The following is a 19,039-nucleotide window of genomic DNA, read 5'->3' as shown; positions in this document are numbered from 1 at the left end:
CCCCCACAAGATGCAAGTGCCCCCCCCCCCCGCCCCGAGCATGCAGTCCGGACCCCAAGCGAAGGCGCGTGCAGTCCCACACCCCGAATCCCAGCAAGATTTTGGGGTTCCCCCCCCCCCCCGCCCCCCATCCCGCACCCTGCCATGCTCTGTCCCAGCCACGCAGCACCGAGCCCCCCCCGCCTCCCCCCCAGGGCTGTCCCTCGGGGGGCAATCCCCAAAGCACCGGTGATGGGGGCAGCAGGTTTGGGGGTGCCAGAGCACCCACCGCGGGGTGCGCCCGGCCCCTCTCCAGCCACCCGAAGGGGGTCTGCCCTCCGCAGCCCTCGGCCGGGCTGAGACCGGCGCAACTCGTGTCACCGAGGCCAAGCCGCAGCCACCTGGGTGCAAACACACGGGAAAGTGTGTGTGTGGGGGGGGAGTCCGGCTGCCCCAAGCGTATCCTAACAGGGTAGGGGGGGTCCCTATGGTGCCCCCATCCCTTTTGCCAGCTCAGGGTTGGCCCTCTCCTTTCTGGCATAATTTGGGGGGGTCTTTCCCCCCTCCCCCCCCCCCAGCCAATCCGCGGGCAGGCAGCCCCCAAGCCCCGCCCCCTTTTTCCCACGCTCCATTTCTCAATGAAGCCCCCCCCCCCCAGCCCCCCAGCCCCCCGGCCACCCGGGAGGTCCCCAAGGGAGGGATGCTGACCCCAAAATTTGGGGGGAGGAGGGGGAGGAAGGAAGGGGGTGGGTGGCGTGTGACACCCAGACACTGAGCATCCCCAGGGACGCCCCCCCCATCCTGCTAGGCCCCCCCCCCCCCAAGCTCACGGGCAGCTCGCTGGGATGACTCCGGTGAAACGCAGGCGAAAAATTCCCCTGGTTGCGTCTCTCTGGGCCTCGGCCGGTTGTTTTCCTTCCCCGGGCGGCTCCTCCGGCGGCTCCCGCAGGGATGCTCGGCCCGTGGGCGTCAGGCCCTCGTCGCCAGCCAGGCCGTGGCCAGCCCGAGCCCACGCCGGGCACGGGGCAGGCGGCAAACTCTCATTTCCTGCCTCCAATCTGCCCGGGCGATGAATCACTGCAATTTACCTCCCCGGTTTTCTCCGTTTCTTGGAAGCGACGGCGAGCAGAAAGGCTCGGGCTTTTGAGAAAACGCGGCTGCAACCGATTTTTTTCTCTCTCTCTCTCTGTTTTTTTGTTTTTTTTTTTCCTCCTCTCTCCTACAGCGTGCCCAGCGGAGAAGCGATTTCTAACACACGTGGTCGCTCGCTCGCTCGCCACCCCCCTGCCCCGATTCCTCAAACCCCTTTTCACCCCGAATTCTCAATTCCCCGGGGAGTTTTGCCCACCCCTCTCTGCTTTCGCCGGAATAAAATAGAGAGGGATGGCTCCCACCTCGCTGCAAAAACCCGCAGCCTCGGATCCCCAAAATCCTCCAGTTCCATCCACGGGGGTGAAGCAAAAGCTGCCCCCGGCCCCAGGGATGCGCTCGGCTCCCGGGAAGGGGAAGGAATAGTTTGGGGAGAAAAAGGGGTTTCCAAGGTGCATCCAAAACTCCCCGGTGCTCCCGAGGGTGCGAGGAAAAGGGTCCGTTCAAACCCTGGGCTGCCGCCAGCGCCGGCTGCTTCGAGACGTCGCAAGATGCCCCGGAAGAATCGATAGCGTAGAAACGGTGGGAAAAAAAAAAAAAAGGAAAAAAAAAAAACAAACCACCAAACCCAGGACAGATGGGGCTGAAGAAATAACAAAAACGGAGCCCAGTCTGGCCAGGAAGCGGAGACGGGAGAAGAGCGAGCGGTGGAGCCGCCGCAGGATGAAGGTTTTCCCATTCAATCCCAGTTGCTGCTCCCGGAGGCGAGGATCGACCCTTTGGATTAAATACATTAAATACAACCAGACTTATGGTTTTCTTTTTTTTTTTTTTTTTTTTGGCTGGGTGTGCAGAAATCGCTTAATTAGCAATTAAACCCACAACCAGAAAGAGTTTCGGTGATGACCGAGGGAGGCAACGGCTGTTCTTAGCCCAAGGCTCTAACTCCGGTTGCCCGGCGGCCAAATGAACCCGCACTCACGGGGGGAAAAAACCCAATGTCATCCAGAGCGGTGTTCAACCAGTGTCCGTGGGGTTGTTGTTGGGGGAATGTTACTGGGAAGAGGGAGGTTACAAACCGTCCCACAGCCGGGCGAGGACTCCTCGGCCCCACGAACATCCTAGCGACGAGAAAAGCTCAGATTTGGCTCACCGTAGCGGAGGAAAACGCCGACAAATCCGCCCCCCTCCTCCGTTTGGGTCCAAGTAGCCCTAAGAAAGAGCCATTAACTAATGTCTCTAATTGCTTTACATCCCTGTGGATTGCTCTCTGATTGGGGCTTTCACTCTCCCAGCTCCGTATCAGCTGGGAGTTTTGTTAACCTGCTGTTTGCACCCTCCTTAAGGATCCAGGAACAATTTAGGGCATTTCTAGAAGAATTTTTTCAATTCCCAGTTCTTGGAGGGAGCCCACTGGGACGGCAACTGAAAAGAATACATTCAATCAGGCTATTTTCTCCTTTTCCCAGGTTATTTCTAGAGGAATTTCCACTCCTCTTTCCGAAAGGGCGTTAAGTGAGAAGACTGTCAGGTCACATCGGAATCACCAAGGAGAGAGGGAGTCGCTGAGGGAGAGCCGGGGACGCGGGGCGGCGGGTTTGGGAGGTGGGCGCTGCTCTGTAGAGCTGGGCAGAGGCGGGGGAAAGATCTCAGGAGGTCTTTTTCTGTCCCCACTGGCCACTGCTGGGGGGCAGAGGGAGAAGAGGAGCAGCAAGAGGTTCAACCAGAGCTTTCTTCTCGCTCACCTTTGTCTCCAGAGAAACCAGGGAAGAGAAAGGGCACAAATCGGTCCAACGACGGTGCCCGGCATGGGCTCAGGCTAAAATAGCCCCCGTCTTTCACGCCGACAACGTGCTTCTAACAAAGATTTGCCTCTGCAGTGATCCACGGCGACTGCAATTCCCTCCTCTCTACATTTCCAGGAGGAGAAAGCTGTGGCGAGGACGAGAAAGGACACACAAAGCGGGCCTGGAATCTAGTTTCACTTTATTTTAGCAAACTGCATGTTCTTCACTTATCAACATCTCTACATTAGCAATTGTATAACTCTCCAACTTCTCTTTAAAAAAAGGGGTAAACAAGAGGTGACAAAACTCAGGCTCTTCATTTCTTAAAAACATTTGAAAGTTGGATTTGAAGTAGACTTTTATATATTTTGGTTTGAAGGTAACAGATGCGGTGTGGAAACACTAACTCAAATCACCCGCCTTAACCGAGAACTCCCCCTTCCGGAGCCCCCTCCGGCATCAGACCATCAGCGGCCGCTGCAGCCGAAGCTCTGACTCACCCTCAAACGAACCTCGGCCCATCGCTGAGCAGAAAGAAGCCCCTCCAGGACTCAGTGCAAGTGCTGTATTTACACCGCTTCCTCACAGAAGCGTTAAGGACCTCGTCATGCAGGGGATCTAGGGAGGACTCTTCCGCCGTTGTACCTTCTCGTTAAGAATCGCATTCCCCCAATCATCCCGTTCCTGCTGTCTAAAGATATAAAGATCTTCTTTGAAGAATTTTTCTTTTTTTTTTTTTTCTTTTTTTTTTTTTAAAGCCAACCCTCCCCCCCAAAAACCCAAGAGGAACACCATAAAATGTACAGATTATATACGTCCTAGAAAAGTCCTAAAATTATTGCAGAAACTAAAGATGACTTGTTCCAGGGGAGGGGCAGACACGAGGCACAGCATCAGGATCTAACAAATGCTCGGGTTGGTTTGACTTAGTTTTCAGCTTTTTTTCCCCCCCATCATTCAAGAAAAAAAAAACAAAAAACAAAACCCAAAAAACATTAAAAGAAGTGTTTAAGCATCAGAACTAAAATACAAATGCACGTTGACTTATAAAACAAGATTGTGGGTTTGACCATGGGATTCCCTGACGGTGGAAAAATTTTACTTTTTTGCCCGGAGAGATTTCCTCATGGTGGCTTTGCCCATGGCAGAGGGTTTCACTTCCTTCCTCCCGCCGGCTGCTGGTTTCTTGGAAGAGCTGCCACCAGAGGGTTTCTTGATGGCCGAGGCTGCTGGTTTGGCTTTCTTCGCGGGGGTTTTGACCTTGGGAGGGGGCTTTGCTTTCCCCCGATGGGCTGCGGGGGTTTTTCTTGGCTTGGGTTTGGACTCCCTTCGCTTCATCGGAGGGGCCCTGCTCCGGGATTTCGGAGGCGGCCTCTTCTGCATCCTGTCAGAGAGAGACAGCACAAGATCTCAGTGGAGGCGCAAACGCTACCCAGAGCAGAGCTGCTGGCGTCAATTTGCATGAACGAAGCAGATCTTGGCATCCTCGTTCTTCACCACGGATGTGCCTTTCCGCAGCAGCACATTTCATTAGCTAAATCCCAAAGAGCAAGAACTCCTCTGGTGGATCTCGCCACGCTAAGCACTTCTCAACCCCCTGGGTGCTCTGCCAGCGAGATTTGGAGCTCCTTCCTTAGCCATATAAATGTACAAATAACGACAAGGAATCAAAGTCAATTGTCAGAACAATTAGAAACCTCAACACTATCTCCCCTCTCTAAATGGGTATTTATTACTTAACGAACACCACTTATCTTAAATCCACATTCTGAGTAGGGCAGGTTTCATGCCTGGCTACAGAACTGCAAATAGTTCTGTAGGGAGAAGTTTTCCTAAGGAAATATTTAATAAATACAGAGTCCCATGTGAAACGTCACATTGTGGTAAACTAAAGGCAATACAAAGAATAAATACAGGCTCTCCTCTCATAGAATCGTAGAATGGTTTGGGTTGGAAGGGACCTTAAAGATCATCTAATTCCAAACCCCATGCCCTGGGCAGGGGCACCTCCCACCAGACCAGGTTGCTCTAAGCCCTGTCCAACCTGGCCTTGAACCCCTCCAGGGATGGGGCTTTTCCTCATCTAGAGGGAAAAAAAAAAGTTTGCTTCAAATTAGGGAACAGGGGAGATCTCCAGAGCAAGGCATTGCTCCTGCAGACCACACGTGTCCCAGAGAAGTCCTGATCCTGACCGTGCCCCAGGAGTTCAACCATAATTAGAAACAATTATGGTTGTTTCTACATACAACAACCTCCTGAGCAACAGCCTTGTGGATAAATAACCACACCAAGAGGCAAACCCGGGCACTCTACAGCTCTGACAGTCATTTCTGTTTCATCCAAAGGATGAAATCTTTCTCTCTCATGCTGCCATACCTCTTCTTTGGTGGTGGCTCTTCCTCCTCAGACTCTTCCTCTTCAGATTCTTCTTCCTCCTCGGACTCGTCCTCTTCCTCATCAGATTCCTCGGAGTCCTCATCCTGCTGCTTCTCTGGGTAGAGCACATCTGGGCTACAAGAGGGTTCTGGTCAGAGTGTGACTGACTTCTATGGGGTCGGCAAGCCCTGGGTATCCCTGGCTCTCACCAGGTACCGCCACTCGTCCGCCTGCAAGGTTACAGCTCTGAGCCTCATCCAGAAACACCCCCCCGACTCCTGGGTTCGCTGTCTAAACCCAACCCTATTTAGTCCCTGCGATGGCAGAAATGTGACAGCTTGTAAGCCACCAGGAATGCCCCATCCCTAAGCTGTCCTTTCTCCCCTTCTCTTCCTCATTGCTCCTTCTGTGCAAACACAGTGAGGCAGATGACAAAGGGACAGGATCAGACTTCAGTGACTCTGAACGCAGGCTGGAGCCACCAAGGACTTTGTACGTATGCAATAAAGGAAGGTGGGAAGCCGAGACTTTAATGACTGTGCTGCCATTTGGCTCTTCCTGGGACACTAAGCCACCATCCCTGGGCTCCGCGTGGCCCAGCACAATATATGCTCGCAGCAGGAGATGAAAGGCTCTTTTAGCCTCACAGTAGCTAATCTAGGTCATCTTTCCCCCACCCGCCTCCTCTCCACAGCAGCGTTAGGAAAGGCCAACAGCTGGGTCCTACTCGTTAGGAGCATCCTTGCATTAAGAACACCACCACACTACCTGCTCATGCGAGTTTGTTTTCACCTGGGAACACTTAAATAGCCCCCATCCTGCAAAAAAAAACATCACGATGGTGTATCTGAGACTATCCAGCCCAATATTTTTATTGCCCTTAAAAGCTTCCCTTGCTAATGAAGTCAGCTTTATGTCCACGCACAGTCAGACACCCGAGTAATGTCAGTACCTACAGCGTGGATGGGTGATGATGTTGTGGCTCATCAGTTAGTAAACCCTCCACAAACTTCCCTGTAATTAGCAGCGCTGAAGTTCACGGGCCCACCCCCTGTCCAGCTGATCTATGCAGCATTTATCTTGAATATTGTTTTACAGCCAAGCTCTTTACCTCGGGTAATAAGGGAAGCAAAGCTGAAAGGTTCCACTGAAGCCCTTTCCAGAAATTTGCTCCATCCAGCCATTCTTCTCACATTTCTGCAGTGTTTTCTTTAGTAGGTGCACTGTGAAAAAAAAAAAGAATTAAAAGAAATCAGAGAAAGGTTGTGTTACTTTCTTTATCCGTTTGTCTAAGCCTACTGCCCTCCGCAGCGCCCTCTGAGATCAGAGCTGGGGAGTCAGGATGGAGTCTCCTTTGCCCAGGACACCTGCAGAGGAATGGAACAGCGCTGGAGAGCCGAGACTCATGAAGGCATCACTGCATGCTTCATTCTGCACCCAAAGAACAGCTGCCACGTATAGGACCCAGCCAGAGCACTGCATTTACAAGTTTTAGTATGTCTTATTTAGAGGAAAATCCTCTCACAGTTAATTTTCAGAAAGAAGATACAAGTTGTCCTGGTTTGAGCAACAGAGTTTTCTAATTCTTGGGAAAACTGCACTTTTAGAAGTCTGCAGTCTGAATTCGTGCAAATATTTACTTTATAGCCAGCTCTGGGATGTGGGATTCAAGGTCTCGGTGCTTTTGAGCCTTGCCAGTGCAGGGATGAAGAGGAGCGAGACCTGGGCACCTGACCCAAGCTGCCAACAGGGTTATTTCATACCATGAACACCACATTCAATATAAATTAGAAAGTTTGCTGAGGAGTTCTCTCTCCTCCTTGATGCCAGTGATCAGAGGACTTCTCACCCCAGTGCCAGAGCCCTGAGCCCTTCCCTTCCTCCCGAAGCTGCAGTGCTTGCAGGGTCCCACATTGGCTGTCCCTGCCGGGAGGGCACAGCTTCCTGCTGGGGAATGGGCTGAGGATACTCCTTGTGTATTTTATATTGGTGTTGGGATCAATGCAGGTTCTTTAGTATTATTGTTAATTATTTGGTCTTATCCTATTAAATCTAGTTATATTTCAACCCTCGTGTTTCCTTGTTTTCCCCGATTCCCCTTCCCAGGTGGGGAGGTGTCATCGGGTGAGAGAATAATTGTCTAAATGATAATAAATTGTTATGGGTTTCTCAAATCATAACACAAGTGTTTATTCCTCAAGACTGAGCCAGTAGGGCCTTAAATGCTCCAAAGGAAGAAGTCAAGAACAGTTATTGACGTCACAGTCAAGGGATCCTCCTTTATAAATGCATTCAACAGTGCCATGTAACTACTACTGTACAAATTTAACCCAAGTCTCAGCTTTCTTCAGCCTGTTCTCCTAAATGTTTTTTAAAACAAGTCTTTACCCTGTTTTTGCCCTCCTCGTGTTCTAAATTTCATACGTGGTACATCTTTCCCCGTTCTGTGGTTTGTTTGTTGTTGTTTTTTGTGGTCTTTTTTTTTTTATAAAGGGAAAAAATTTGGTCTAGAAATATGACAAATGCACTTGATATTCCAGTCGTCTGTTCCATTGTGCGCTGTGTAAGAACTGAAACCCAAACTGTGCAAGTACAGGGGATCTTTGTCTCTGGCAAAGGGCTGAAGTTGTTTAGTCAGTTCAAAACCATTTTCAGCTGGAATTAGAGGGACCATTTGCATATTTAGCTTGCTCCAAACCAAGGGAAAAGTGAGGCCTGCCCTCAAGCACGTTCCAAAAAGGCTCAACTTGAGAAATGGAAGAATGAAAACACAAAGAAACACACTGGCTGAACTGTCTGCTGAATCTGTTCTGCACGATTAATGCAAAGGTATTCACTCCAACCACTTATCCAACACTCCTGAAATGGGCTTTTATCCAGAACTGACATTTCACATCAAGAGAACCATTTGGGACAGCGCCGTACCCTCACTGGCCTCACCAGAGACAGGCTACCTCTGCCAAAATGTTTTAATTAGAATGGCACAGCTAATTGAGTTGATACTACCCATTAAATTAACAGTGTTGCAACATCAGGATCATCACAGTTCAAGAATCATAGAATCATAAAATTGTCTGGGTTGGAAGGGACCTTTAAGATCATTGAGTCCAACCATCAACCTAACTCTGATAGAACCCATCACCAAACCATGTCTCTAAGCTCTATGTCAACCCGTCTTTTAAATCCCTCCAGGGATGGTGCTTCAACCCCTTCCCTGGGCAGCCCATTCCAAGGCTTAATAACCCTTTCCGTGTAAACATTTTCCCCAATATCCATCCTAAACCTCCCCTGGTGCAACTTGAGGCCGTTTCCTCTTGTCCCATGGCCTGTTCCTTGGGAGAAGAGACCGACCCCCCCCGGCTACACCCTCCTTTCAGGGAGTTGCAGAGAGCGAGAAGGTCTCCCCTCAGCCTCCTTTTCTCCAGGCTGAACACCCCCAGCTCCCTCAGCCGCTCCTCACAAGACTTGTGCTCCAGACCCCTCACCAGCTCCGTTGCCCTTCTCTGGACTCGCTCCAGCACCTCAATGTCTTTTTTGTGGTAAGGGGCCCAAAGAATTCTTTAAAAACCCCACACTTTTATGAACAGGAGCAACACATAAAACATCAGGCTATTTTTACCCTGGGCACCAAAGATCAACAGCAGCACATAAAGGATTTGACTCCAGTTGAGTCCAGTTAGAAGTATGAGGCTCTGATGTGCATACCCTGCTTTTACATCTCACCAGATTCTCCCTCCGGTTGCTCTTAAAACGGAGCAGAAATCATCAAAATTCCTTTTATGCAATGGCAGGAGAAAGAAAACAACAGATTGCAAGCTGAAATTTCCTTATCTGACTTGCAAGACTGTGACAAGCCCTGGAAGCTGGCTGAACACGGGCCTCGAAGGACCAGAGCAACTTCCAGTGGTCCTGAAAATAAATCTTGCAAGGGCTCAGGAAGCCTGGAAACTCTCTTCCCTGCCCCAAGATGAAGAAGTCACGCTTGACATTAGCCTCTAATTGGCAGAAGGCCTCAGGCAACTTCTTCAGCCCACACTGAGCGAGGGAACCTGTGCTGCTCTGTTGGTGAGTCCCGAATCACAGCCACACTGGTGCCATGATGCAGCTCCAGGTGAAGAGCGTGGGATCCGCAGTCTCCTCTCCAGCCCCACATCCTGGCACTGGCACCTCGAAACCACAGTGACAAACTGATCTACTTTTAGGCCTGACTGCAGTAGAGATGGCTGCGAGCTCAGCCTGCTTCAAATGACCTCGGTTAAACAACTGCATGGGGGCTCAGAGCAAATAATGCAAATAAGGCACTAGAAAATCTGCTTTAAAGTCTCTTCTGCTAATGCAAAAGTCAAAACAGACATTAATGTCATTCCTGGGAACAAAGACATGCCAAATCTCTTTCCAAATATAACAGGATTAGTTTCTCTACTCACTTGCTTGACCTTTTAAAATCAGAGCCAAAGAAGGACCTCAAACAAATCAGCAAGAGTGAATTTTTTTTTAAAAGTCACAGTATGCAATAAAAAAGCAACTAGGAACTGTATTTATGCCAAGCTGTAGCCTTTCAAAATAGAGACAGATCAAACCAACTTGGTGATTTAAGAACAATAAACTGCTTGAATGCTATTCCCCCTTCCTGGGAATGTGCTTTCGACAAGAGAAACATGCATTATGTCTCGGAAACCAGCCTTTGTCGGGCTTGAAAGGAACTAATGGGAATTAAAACCACTGAGCATCTCTGCAGCACAAAGAGCTGCACAGCTGTCATTTCCCCAGCGAGCTCAACTGAACAGTTTAAAGGTGCTGCAGAGACACATCTGCAGCCGCAGGACTCTCCTTCAGCATGTAAAAGAGAAGCGTTACGCAGATCGGTACTTTACCCTGGAAGTTGGAGTTGGTCCCTGGGTGGTTTTCCAGGATATACTTCTTCAGTGCTGTGGTGGAGCAGGTCTTCGGTTCGTTCATGGCCGCAATAGCAGACAGGATGGCATCTTCCATCAGAGTCCCACCCAGCAGGGGCTTCTCCCCTGATTTCTTCAGCTATTTTCCAAGGAGGAAGAGAAAAGCATCAAGACAAAATTCTCCCAAACCAGGTCAGGACAAGCTCCTCTGCACCAGGTGGGTCGGCGCTCCTGCATTAGCACAGATACGTTTTATATTAAAACACTGCACAGGGAACGCTGCTCTCCCAGCTTTAATTGGGAGGAGAGGCCTATTCACTCAACTGGCCTGGAGTGCTTTTTATCCGTAACGCATTGTCCTAGTCCCCAAAACCACCACAAGGATGTGGGAATCTAAGGGCCTATCACTCAGGGAAGGAAATAAATCAGATCTTTCTCCATCCCACAGACCAAATGTACCCAAGAGACTTCTGTGGCACAGACGCGAGAAAAAGACGTCGCAGGCATCTGGGGTACCTGCTGCCCTCAGAATCAGTGATGGAGAGGAACGCTTACCCCACCAGCTCCCCTACTGTGCTGGTGAGTCAGAGCTGAAGCAGCATGTGGAGCACGCTAAGCAAGGAAGGCAGGGGGGGCTGCTCCAGAAATATAGACTAAGAGGAGAATAAAAGTCCTACTGCTTCACAGTTTGACAATTCTTGATTAGGACAGGCTGCTAAAGAAAGGTGTACGATATAAAACTGGGGGGTGGAGGGCGCACTAACTTATATCCAAGGTTTGTGTTGGTACGGTCAACAAAACAAGATGAACTCTGGTTCTGACCTGGAATGTCCCAGACGCTCCCTTCCCTGTGATCTGCTCTAACTGGCCCTTGTCTACAGCTCTCTGCAGGGCATTCTTCAACAGCTGGGGTCTGAAATACAGGAGGATAAAGCTTTACTGACACGCACTGACAGCTTAAAAAACAAACAGAGAAACAACGCTTTATACAGAGTGTGAGCAGAGCGGTACTTACAAGTGGTATCTGCCTACATAGAGACATTTTAAATGGAGATCTGTCAGCAAGTGCTGATTACATGAGAAGAACAATGTACGTTAGCGGAAATTCAGCTGCAACGCTTTCTTGGTGTCTCTGTGTATCCAGAAACAGACGAGCTTCACTTGGAAGGGTTTACTCATTTTGAAAAGCGCATTTGGACTCGGTGGGCAATGAGTCAGTCAGCTCGCAGACAAACAAGGGACTGAGAACAAGCCCCTGGAAGAGGTGACACACAGGGTTTTCCTAGATTTGCTTCCTCCCCAAGCCCCAACCCGCTCCATATGGGCAAACTTAAAGATTCCTGTAAAGGTTTATTAAGGATTCCTTAAAGATGCCAGTTAAAGCATCCGGAACCAAGATCCCAAGGAGAGACCTCCACATCCACACAGCTAAAGGGGTCTGGGTTTGGTTAAGAGCGCAGAGCTGCGCTGATGCCGGCATCAGGAACAAAGATTGGGTGTGGAGGGATGCAGAGAAAGGCAGGGCTTTTCCTCCAGCTTTCCTGCAAGCTCCGCAAGGCAGAGCACCACCTGCCTGCTGAAGCACTCAACCGCATCACCGCAAAGGGAGGCAAAGCCAGAGGAAGGCTGTGTTTCACTGCTCCTCCACAATTCAAAAGCGTACCTCCTGCACCTACCTTATATCTACTTTGAGTTTGGGGTAATACTGAGACACGTATTTCTTGATCAGGCTGTAAGAAGCTTCCTTCGGCTCACACAGGCGGGTGAAAGCCAGCGGCAGGATATCTTCCAGCTTGACTTGATGCTCTGCAGTCAGAGCGGAAGTGCTTTTCTGAAACACACATACTTTTATGCATCAGTGGGGCCCAAAACTCTGGGTTTTCTGAACACAGATGGGGAGAAGTGCTCTTGACACTGGCCACGGATCTGGAAAACCAGTTTTGTAAGGCAGCTCTTAAAATTAACAATTTTAGAAGTTTAGCAGTTTCAGCAAAATCCAGCAAATTTGGTTGGAATTTTCATAGGAGTCTTAGGAAAGTTTTACAAGTACAAATTGCTGAGTATTTAAACAATATCTGTATTTCTAATGGTTTCCTTCCTCTTTCTATAGACATTTTCCTGTCCTACCCTTCAATGACACAGGTGAAAATGATTCACGCTGACATGAAACATAAAAACCAAAGGCAAGACCTGTTTACACAGGTCAAATCTTCCCAAAACTGAACAGCTAAACAGAAGTGCATTTTATTTCCAGATGACAGAGCGAAACCTTGATTGAAGCCAACGCTCCCTTCAGAATTTTCCTCTGTCCCTTTGTTACTATGAGGAGGGGGACGATTAGGAAAAAAAATGGCCTGTTCTTTATACAGAGAAGAGTGGGGAAACGTGCTGAAGTGTAATGATTTTGATGCTGAACAGCAGCTTTGCAAATGGTCAAACGGGTGAGGGTGCTGCTCACCCAGACAGCTGCTCCACCGCCAGCTGAATTCACCCAAAACAAAAGCAAGCTATTTGTTTCGCTGCACCACAGAGAAAATAACCAGGAACAAAGACACCGATACGCTGCAGACAAGAAAAGCGATGTGTCAGCAGTCATCAGGTGCCTTGCTCAAACTTCTCATGGAGCCGGTGAGCTCTATTTAAAAAGAAGTTCCACTGCAATTAGTTTCCTTCAGTGGCCTAGTACCAAGCGTGTCGCTCTTTCCTTCAGTTTTAGGACTTTTGGTGTCCCCAGCACCCGAGACACAAGCACCGAGGCGCTACAATACTCTCTGGCTTCACCCGTCTAAGCCCCAAGGGGATCAGCAATTCCAGGTAAGCATTTTGTAACTGCAGTGTTGGAAATGTGTTTCACTGAGGGCAGTGGGGAGCGGAGAAGAGCCGTGCTGGAACCACCACTAATTGTGAGAACTAGGCTCAAAAAAACCCCATGTTGCATTTTACCACCTCAGAACAATATAAACCCAGTATTAGCAGCTTGCTTCCAGAAGCCTTAGGACATTTTCTCCTTCCTCCCTCTGCCCTCAGAGCTGATGGAAAAACGTTCATCCGACAGTCCTGAAGACAGAAATCTTCCATTTATCCACGCAACAGATATAATAGAAACAGCAGCAGCACAAAGCTTTTCTACAATACCCAAGAGGCGTCTCTCTCTACCAGGTAAAGACACAAGAGGGGTTTCACGGTCATTCAGTTTTCTGCCTCTGAACCAAAGCCGAGAGGTTTAATGTAAACATTTTTAAAACTAAGATTTTGATTATTCTACTTGGATTTAATTTCCCGTACTAGCTGTCTGATTCTGATTTTAGTGGAATGGGTGTTTTAATTACTGTAGTTGGGGAGGAAAAGTACAGCAAGGAGGAGAATACTGTTTGGGTTGAAGTTAGGCTGCATTTCATAAGATACATGTGTTTCAGTGCAAGATTTTTCAGAGTATTGTTTAAAATGATCCATCTTACCTTTTTGTCTCTGGCTTTTGGAACAGTTTTTCCCGCACTAGACACCACCACAAAGCTCCCTGAAGCTCCCTTTCCTTTCACCTAGTCCGAAAGAAAGCCCATTTCAGTCTTCAACAAAGTAACTCAGAATAATAACAACCTGAAAGAGAGTAACTGGCACCATTTAGGCAGATTTTGAATGCACTGTCACCACCTGGCAATGGGCTGTGATGGCAGAGGCCCGATTTGAACCCACTGAAACCTCAATAAATCAGAAACCACAGCCAGACATTAATAACACACTCTGCTGTCCTGAGCAGGAGATCCCAACAGATATCATGGGCGTAAATTACAGCGTTAAAGGAAACATGCTGCCATAGAAGTGATGTTGCTGGATGCGGTTTGAAGACACACTGCTGAAATGCTGTATGACACAACACCGAGGAGCGGTCATAAATTGCACAATAGACAACCGTGCAAAGTATCTGACTGACAGAAGAATGCTGAAATTTTGGCAGTGTCTAACAAAGTGGAGACACAGGTTGATTAGCCTCCACGAGGCAGAACGTGATCACCCCAGAGACCTGCTAACGGAGTTTAAGAAACCTCTGTGTAACTCAGTAAAACCACGTCCATTGCTGCTCCACAGAGCGACTCTTACCTGTCTAATGAGCCCTCTCTCCAGCTCCCTTTTCAGTGCTTGCTTCAGAAGATAGCCTCTCCTCTCAAGCTCCAGGGAAGGGTACTTGTGGATGATGTATTTACGTATTGCAACGACCGATGCACCGCTCTTTTGAAAGCACGCCTGAAAGAGAAGCAAAAAATTAGTAGAAACCACCTGCAGTGAAATTGTCTTCCCGTGGGGCTGGAAGAACAGAGACTGAATCGATACATACAGGCCAGCACATCGGCACAGGATGCCAGGGCTGAGTATAAAATATGAGTAAGAAAATACTTAACTTTCCCCTTCAGAGCAGCTGAAGAGGAGACAACACAAAAGCAGCACAGCCAGTGCGTATCACCTGCTCCCCTGTTCTCAACTACTTACACGTAACAGCTTAAACACTGCTACAAAATACAGTCACCTTCTGGCAAACCAACACTACATAACCGGTAAGCCATTTTACTAATGTCAGAGTAATCATTAAGTCAGAACAACTTGCCAATTGTTATTTTTTTTTGAAGAAGCTGGAGGATTGACATTAGTAAACTAGTAGAAAACCTAAGTTGAAGTTCATATTTTGAAGATGTAGCAGCTGGAAAGGCCATCTTGCAGCTAAGGCTGGTGGAGTCCAGGTTTTCTGTGAAAGCAAAGTGCGTGAACAAAGCCCGGAGTGGAGAGCAGCGGCGCTGCAGCACAGCTACGACAGCACAGGGCTGCTCTTACAACCAGGAGGAATACAGGAAACCAAGACCAACGCCTCTCTGGAACGCCAGTTTACGGTATCTCCATCTGTCCTGAATTAGAATAAGTTAGTGCTGAAAAAAGCAGGTAACAAATAGATGGATTAATCAAGGTAAATCAAGTTAAACGTGGCTAGAAGGCACATCAAATTAAATGATGAGAGCCATCAACCACGTTGTGTCATCATAGCTGTTTCTAATAATGTAATTAGGGAGGGAAACAAATTCTAAACAAAGAAATAAACTACAGGGCCCCTCCTCATCATCATGGACTCACATAGCAGCTCCATGGGCTTGCAGGCAGAAGCAGACACATCTGACACTGTGAGTTCCCTGTTAACAGACAGCACTGTCATCTGCACCATCAGCAAGCTGAAATTGTGGATTTTAGGAGCACAAATTATTCTGCTTTGCAACAGATGAACAAAAGAAACATTTGTCTCCTGCTTACCCTGATGGCCTCAGTTAAAATAGCATCCATTTTGGGACGTGAGGTGGCAGCCATCTGAGTCTGCTTCTGTGCCCTGGCTAGCTGGCTGGCAGAAAGAGTAGCCCACGCAGGAATGGTCTTTTTCACCTTCTTCTCCTTTTCCTTAGACTGATCCTTCTCACTTGGGAAAAATACAAAGCAACAGTAAGAGAAAAGACACTGTAAAACATGCCAACAAACAGAACAAAAATAAAAAAAAAGGCCCAGAACACCTGACATCGAAAATAACATCGAGAATATCTTGATGTTTCTATTAGAAAAAAAGAAACCCTATCTTAAAATTCAGCCTGACACATTTTCTAGAAGAGCAGCTACACTTGATTGGTAGTTTCTTCCTGAGAAATATGAGCACCGTTTTAAGGGATCCATCCTACTTTCCCAATCTCTCACAACATCTTTTTTCTATCTCTAGAACCTGACTTCCTTTGGAATCCTACCCAAATTCCTGAATTCAGCACTAAGCAAGACTTACTCCTTTTTGGTTTCTTCTGAGGACTTTGTTTCCCCCTTCCCTTCATTCTCAGGTTCCTTTGGCTGTTCTGCTTCAGTGGATGCAGCGGGCAGGGTTTCATTCTCTTGTTCTTCTCCAACAGAGGCAGACTCCTCAGAAGTGGCTTCTGCATCTAAAAGATGTGAAAAAGCATCAAGTTACAGCCTAAAACTAGTCTCTATTCTTCAGGCAGGCAGAGAGGGGGAAAAAAGAGCTTAAGAACACACCCTAAAAATCATTTCCCAGACAATTTCTTTTCTCTAATTTAAACAGATGATTTGAATGTAACTTTAGTGAATGAAACTAGTGAAAGAGCTTCAATAAGGTGGAACCAGCCATCAAATGCCAGAATAACTTCAAACACCACCGTGTAGCATTTTCACAATGAACTAATTCCCCCCGCCTTCTCCTCTTAACTCCAGAAGTTACTATTACACTTATCCCTCATCAGAGAGGCCCAGGCGGGGAAGGGAGGAGGAAATCAGTGCCATGAAACACTAAGATTTTCCCCTAGGTGGAGGTTTATGTGGTTTTAACTCAGAAAAGTGCAAAAACATACATCTCTGCAAGAAATTTGGACAGATACATACAAGCAGCTTTGTTTACGACCAACTTGTCTTCAAACACCGCTGTTTCTGCACCACTCACTGTGGCACCTGAAGGATTTTAACCATTCAAACACATTTTCTCCAGACTTGGCAAAGCTTTAGATTGCACGTGCATTTGCAGAAGCGCTTGTCTATCAGCAGGATCCAATCCAGTCAGAAATCAACTCACCAAGCAAATTAACTCCAGTATATTTAGCTGAGGACAAGCCATAAAGACTGGGCTGCCTGTGAGATACTATGCATATGAACTGCCATTACCCACTTTTTGGATAAAGAGCTGTCTCCCATGACTGCTCCGTGCAGCAGACAGGTTCTCGGTCCCCGAGAAGGAGCTTAACCACTCCTGCTACATTCCTGGGCATAGTTTTCCCTCGGAGGCATCACACATTTAAAATACGCGGTGTATTAATAGTCAGTTTCGTTATGTACTTTATTTATTTGTGACACCAAAGAGGACAAAGTCAGTGAAACCAACAGAATACGACACTGAAATGACACATTCTGAGAAACTGCGGTAAAGCTGCTAAGACCAGACACATGAATATCGGACTAGATTTTATGACACGTTGTGGTAAAATCCTTTTGTTCAGCAAAAGAAAGAAAAAAAAAATTAAATACTTTGTTTTTCTACTCGTCAACTCTACCTTTTGATCTCAGCTCATCTTCCTGACACTACTGAAACTTCACAATTTCTACCTTTACTCTAAAGAATGCACAAGTTTAAAAGGGACTATATTTAGCTGTATTTTCATGTCTGGAGTGTCAGGGCTTTGCCACAGGGTATGAAGGACAAAAGATACAGGTTCAGACTGAAAAGAGTGGCTGCAAAATACAACTTCCCAAAAATCCAGGAAAAGCCTGTGAAAAGAAGCTAAGCATTAGCAATGTTCTAATCACGGCTACAGGGTTTTTTTCAGGAGTTTTGGAACACACCCCTACGTTTGGATATACATTAACAATCCACTATAGAACTATTACCGTACCTGCTTTGACCTCTTCACCTTCAGCAGGTTTGCTTTTGGGAGGAGTTTCCCGGGAAGAAGAATTCACTGTGCGACGGATCGGCATTGTGTCGTCTTCAACTTTCTAGGAAAAATATACAAAAATCAGTACAGATACAGGAAAGAATCAGAAAGTATTTGAAATGGGATTAAAGTAAATCAAAGCAGCGTATGTAGGAATATTACGGTTACATTTGGGTTTTTTTCAGAATTTTGAGAGAAAGTAACTCTCAAACCAGCTTCTATAAAGCATACTAGGAGAGGATAGTTTTGCACTTTACAGTTATAAAAGGAAAAATTTCTTTTCAATTCCAAATTAAATGAGATGGCCATTTGAGGATTTTGACAAATACAACACGTCAGGAAAAGCAGGGAAGGGGAAGTGGAAGGAGAGTCCCTACAGGGTTTATTAGACTCCCAATCAAGTTTCCTACAAGCAGGGGAGAGAGAGTACTGAGTAACCTTCCACAGGACTGGAAGTCAAGGACTGATCCAAGAGCAAGCTTGGAGAATGGGCCAGCCCCTACCTCACTTAACTTGTCCGTGTGGATCAGCTGAGCTCCCGCTAAGAGTGGAAGCGCCTTATGATGCACGGGTTCAGCTTCAGACAGATCAGTCGCCATTTAAATTAATTTCTAGCCCCAAGTGCAGGTAACACTGCGGAGCCCCAGGTTTTAACCCCAAGGACTTTTTCCTAATGGTTTTCACAGTGCAGTGAGGAGTCAACCTAAAGTACAGAAAAGATGTGGTGTGAAAATTAACAAAACAAAAACATCTATGTCCATGTATTTAACAAACTAAAGATTAAAAAGAAAAGAAAGATAAATGACTTACAGCTTATGACTAACATAACTGACAATCAACACTCGCATTCAACAAAGATGCTAAAACATGTATGCAAACTTGAGTGCTATGGATGTAGCAGAAATGGTAAAGGCATGAGCCAGACCTGCAGCCTGCTCCATTAAAACATATCTGAAAGAATAAAGAGGCTCTTTAAATTAACAGAAAGCATTAACGAGAAGCAAACATTGCACTGTGCCTAAAGTAAGGCACTGAGGTAACTAGTAAGGCTTTGGGTAAAAGCAGGAGCTGACACATTGATCCAGCTTCTATGAGCCTAAGGAATGAAACCATTACATCTGTTAGACAGGAAATACACACATTGGGGACGCAAACCATGCCCCTCCCAAACTAAAGCCCATGCAGTTTATAGAAATGAAGGAGTCCTTGAACAAGAAAATAACCATCAACACAGCAGTCTCCATACCTTCTGCAAAAAAAAATCCAAACACATACACCGTCGTGGGTACTGAACGGGTTAAGCTTAGTTTAACCCTCACCAAGGCTCAGCCCTTACTACCATTACACTTCTCAGTCTTTCTTACCCACTGCCCATCCGCTCGCATCAGCCTCTCCTAAGGGGAGGTGCCCCTCTACTTCCATCGCAAAATACAGGGTTTATTTGCTCATTCGCTTCCTC

The 19,039-nt window shown here is 47.3% G+C and overlaps 1 protein-coding gene across 1 annotated transcript; it reads right to left on the bottom strand.

Annotated features, from left to right (window-relative positions):
* Positions 1–3,042: 3,042 nt before the first annotated feature.
* On the bottom strand, positions 3,043–18,285 carry HP1BP3 (heterochromatin protein 1 binding protein 3). Its single transcript, XM_074161693.1, has 12 exons — positions 18,084–18,285; positions 17,539–17,641; positions 15,930–16,080; positions 15,419–15,578; positions 14,225–14,368; positions 13,585–13,665; positions 11,803–11,957; positions 10,949–11,039; positions 10,106–10,265; positions 6,343–6,454; positions 5,232–5,366; positions 3,043–4,239 (listed from the first exon to the last, which is right to left on the bottom strand). The coding sequence occupies exons 1-12, from the start codon at positions 18,177–18,179 to the stop codon at positions 3,954–3,956; spliced, it is 1,674 nt and encodes a 557-aa protein (XP_074017794.1). The 5' UTR covers positions 18,180–18,285; the 3' UTR covers positions 3,043–3,953.
* Positions 18,286–19,039: the final 754 nt, after the last annotated feature.

Source organism: Numenius arquata, chromosome 20 (genome assembly GCF_964106895.1).
Source record: "Numenius arquata chromosome 20, bNumArq3.hap1.1, whole genome shotgun sequence".
Lineage (NCBI taxonomy): Eukaryota > Metazoa > Chordata > Aves > Charadriiformes > Scolopacidae > Numenius > Numenius arquata.
Note: the sequence above shows the minus strand (reverse complement) of the source record. Positions and strands in the feature narration are given on the sequence as shown.

Coding starts and splice junctions, on each gene's coding strand:
- HP1BP3 (XM_074161693.1), bottom strand. CDS start 18,179: ATGGCGACTGATCTGTCTGAAGCTGAACCCGTGCATCATAAGGCGCTT. Junction 17,642..18,083: donor ACACGGACAAGTTAAGTGAG/GTAGGGGCTGGC, acceptor TATTTTTCCTAG/AAAGTTGAAGACGACACAAT. Junction 5,367..6,342: donor TGCTTCCCTTATTACCCGAG/GTAAAGAGCTTG, acceptor ACCCTCTTGTAG/CCCAGATGTGCTCTACCCAG.